The sequence below is a fragment of the Fusarium mangiferae genome (genome assembly GCF_900044065.1).
Source record: "Fusarium mangiferae strain MRC7560 genome assembly, contig: FMAN_scaffold032, whole genome shotgun sequence".
Taxonomy (NCBI): Eukaryota; Fungi; Ascomycota; class Sordariomycetes; order Hypocreales; family Nectriaceae; genus Fusarium; species Fusarium mangiferae.
Genome location: NW_024573952.1, coordinates 48,456 through 51,541, shown reverse-complemented (window position 1 = coordinate 51,541; position 3,086 = coordinate 48,456). Strand labels below are relative to the sequence as shown.

At 56.8% G+C, this 3,086-nt stretch overlaps 1 protein-coding gene across 1 annotated transcript; it reads left to right on the top strand.

The window, feature by feature from the left end:
* Positions 1 to 696: 696 nt before the first annotated feature.
* On the top strand, positions 697 to 2,902 carry FMAN_15430 (uncharacterized protein; the record flags this gene model as incomplete). The annotated part of the gene is made up of 2 exons (XM_041826151.1): positions 697 to 2,721; positions 2,891 to 2,902. 2 exons carry the CDS (start codon positions 697 to 699, stop codon positions 2,900 to 2,902), a joined length of 2,037 nt encoding a protein of 678 aa, XP_041691489.1.
* Between the last annotated feature and the right edge of the window lie 184 nt (positions 2,903 to 3,086).

Genomic DNA, 3,086 nt, shown 5'->3' with positions numbered 1-3,086 from the left:
CGGGATGGGCAGTCCTGACTGCCGACCATGAAACACGCGATTTTCTCGTAGAGAAGCAGGCCGAGTGGGCGGCTGAGCTGGGAGCTACAGCGGTAGAAACAAACAAGGAATGGCATACTTACGTGGTCTCAGACTTTCCCAGAAGACTGACCGACTTTCGCGGCAACGAGGTGGATAGTGACAGCGTTGTCAGTGATGAGATAGAAATCCAGACAGGGCTCAAGCCCGTTGATATACGTCCCGGAAGACAATTCTCGGATAACCCTTTGACCAAGACTCTCCTTGTGTCCTTTCTGAAGCCCACCAAGAGGTTCTGGTCCCTCTTCGGGAGCCGGGCGGCCAGACTTATAGATAAAACCGACATACCCAAACAGTGCGAAACGTGCTGGGGCTATCACTTTGCCCGCAAGTGCCATAGACAGCCAGTCTGCCAACGCTGTGGCAGGACTGGCCACTCTGTAGACGACTGTGCTGCGTGGGAACAGTGCGTCAACTGCTTAGGCCCTCACGACGCCAGCCTTCGTAGGTGCCCAGCTCGGCCGAAGAAAGTGCGAGGCATCCTTCGCCGACTCAGCAAAGAACAACGAGAACACGTCCGAATCGTGGGCGCCGAGACGTACCGACAACGACACTTGGATGCACAACCAGAATCTCACATGGAAATCCGACAAGACACTACCGAGATGCTGAGGGACGATGCCGCATCAGACCAACGTTCAGATGTCCGAGACCCAAGCCCGGTCGCGTCAGGGGCACCTTCGTGCATCATGGTGGCCACCGCCCCTAGGGCGGCTTATGAAATGGAGGAGCCCGAGCATCCTAGACCAGGCTCACCACGAAAGCGTCGAATTGTACTCATCACTCGTCCTCATGACCAGGAATAGATACTCGCAGACACGAAAGAACGACAGGAAGCCGCTCAAGGTCTTCCAGGCCAACGTCGGCAAGATCCCTCCAGCTCACGACTGCGCTCTAGCACTCGCCGACTCGGAACGATATGACATCGTACTTCTACAGGAGCCATGGACAACTCATACGAAAACTCGCTGTCTGACCAAAACGCATCCTGCATACGACACATTCACGCCCGTCGAAGTATGGGACAGTAACGAGACTAGGCCTAGAGTGATGACATATGTCCGACGAGACCCAAGACTTCTCGCTGACCAGATCCGACCCTTCCAGACTCGCGATATCCTCTGGCTCACGATCAACGACATGACGATCGCCAACTTCTATCGCCAGTATGACGAGAGGGATGCCCTAGACACGCTGCTTCGCTGGCCTGTTCCGGAGCGCTGCCTCGTTGCTGGCGATTTCAATGCCAGGCACCATAGCTGGCAGACGGGCCTAGCGACGAACCGCGGCCACGAGATAGCAGGCTGGGCGTCAGAGAATGACCTCAGCCTCCTCAACACCCTAGATATCCCGACAAATCCACACGGCAACACGATTGACCTGGCCTTCACCAATATGCCACTGGCCGAAGCTACCGTCGAGGACCATCTCGCCACCAGCTCCGACCACTTCACGCTCAGCTTGACCTTCCTCGACGTCAGATCGACTCCGGTACAACCGGCCAAGATCCGAGTTAAGACGAGAGACGAGCTTAAGCGGTTCGCCGAGATTGTAGAACTGGGAGCCACGGAAATTCCCCTCACCGGTTCGACCTCGGAAGAGCTTGACGAACTTGCGTCTGCACTTGTAAATCTACTAACATCAGCAGCGAAGGCAGCTGGCCGGCCCGCGCGGAAAGGCGGACGTTCAGCTCCCTGGTGGACGGAGGAGTGCGCCGACGCTGCGGCTGTTTTCCGAGCCATCAGAAGAAGCTACCCTCTCGGCTTCAGCCAGGACGTTCAGATCGCCAAAAGAGACTTTCATCGTGTGACCCGTCGCGCGAAGAGGAACTATTGGCGGAACCTCGTCGACAGCTTCTCCAGCAGTGCCGATGTTTTCAAAGCTGTCCGGTGGCTGAAGTCCCCAGGAGCCTTTCAGCCGCCACCTCTACAAGTCGACAGCGTCGTCTACGAAACCCAGATGGATAAAGCCAACGCACTCCGACAGGCTACGCTTGAACGAAGAACTGCGGAGGACGACATCGTAAACGCATGGACACCAGTATTTCCTTCTAGCCTGATCCCTTTCTCGCCCGAGATCTCGCTGGAAGAGGCGCAGTGGGCGACCGTCCAGACAGGCAACACATCGCCAGGGTCAGACAACATCACCGTCAATCTTCTCCAAGCCGTATGGCACATCATCGGGACACATGTCCGCCGCTTGTTCGAAGGATGCCTTTCCGCAGGCCATCATCCGAAACTATTCAAGGAGGCGGAGGTGGTCATGATCGCCAAACCGGGACGACGCGATCTCACAGAGCCACGGGCTTGGCGACCGATCTCTTTGCTCTCCTGCCTTGGCAAAGGATTGGAGCGGCTGATAGCACGCCGTCTAGCATGGGCCGCCATATACTATAATGTCTTGCATTCGCAGCAGGCCGGAGCACTGCCCAAGAGGTCGGCAACAGACCTGGTGACCGCCTTGATCCACGATATCGAAGAAGCATTCGCACGCAAGAAGGTGGCCACCCTGGTCACGATGGATATCCAAGGTGCCTTTGACACCGTCATGCGCAACAGACTAGTCTTGCGTCTCCGTGAACAAGGCTGGCCCGACCATCTGGCTAGATGGGCCGAGTCTTTCATGATGGATCGATCAGCCCGGGTCAGATATCAAGACACCACCACTCCCTCTGCTCCCCTTCAGTGCGGGCTCCCTCAGGGATCGCCGGTATCGCCAATACTCTTCCTACTCTACACTGAGCCGATCTACCGACTGGGCAACCCTCGGGGCCGCTTTGGCTATGCAGATGACACGGCTATCCTTTCTATAGGCGACACAATAGATGAAACCACTGCAACGGCCTCCAGCTCCATCGGTGAGATGGTTCGATGGGGTGCAGCAAATGGCGTCTCGTTTGACCCGAAAAAGACCGAAGTCATGCACTTCTCCCGCAGCAAACYCAGGGTCTCGCCGGCTATACGCCACGGCGATGTCGAGAAGCACCCCGAGTCAGCCCTACGCTGGCT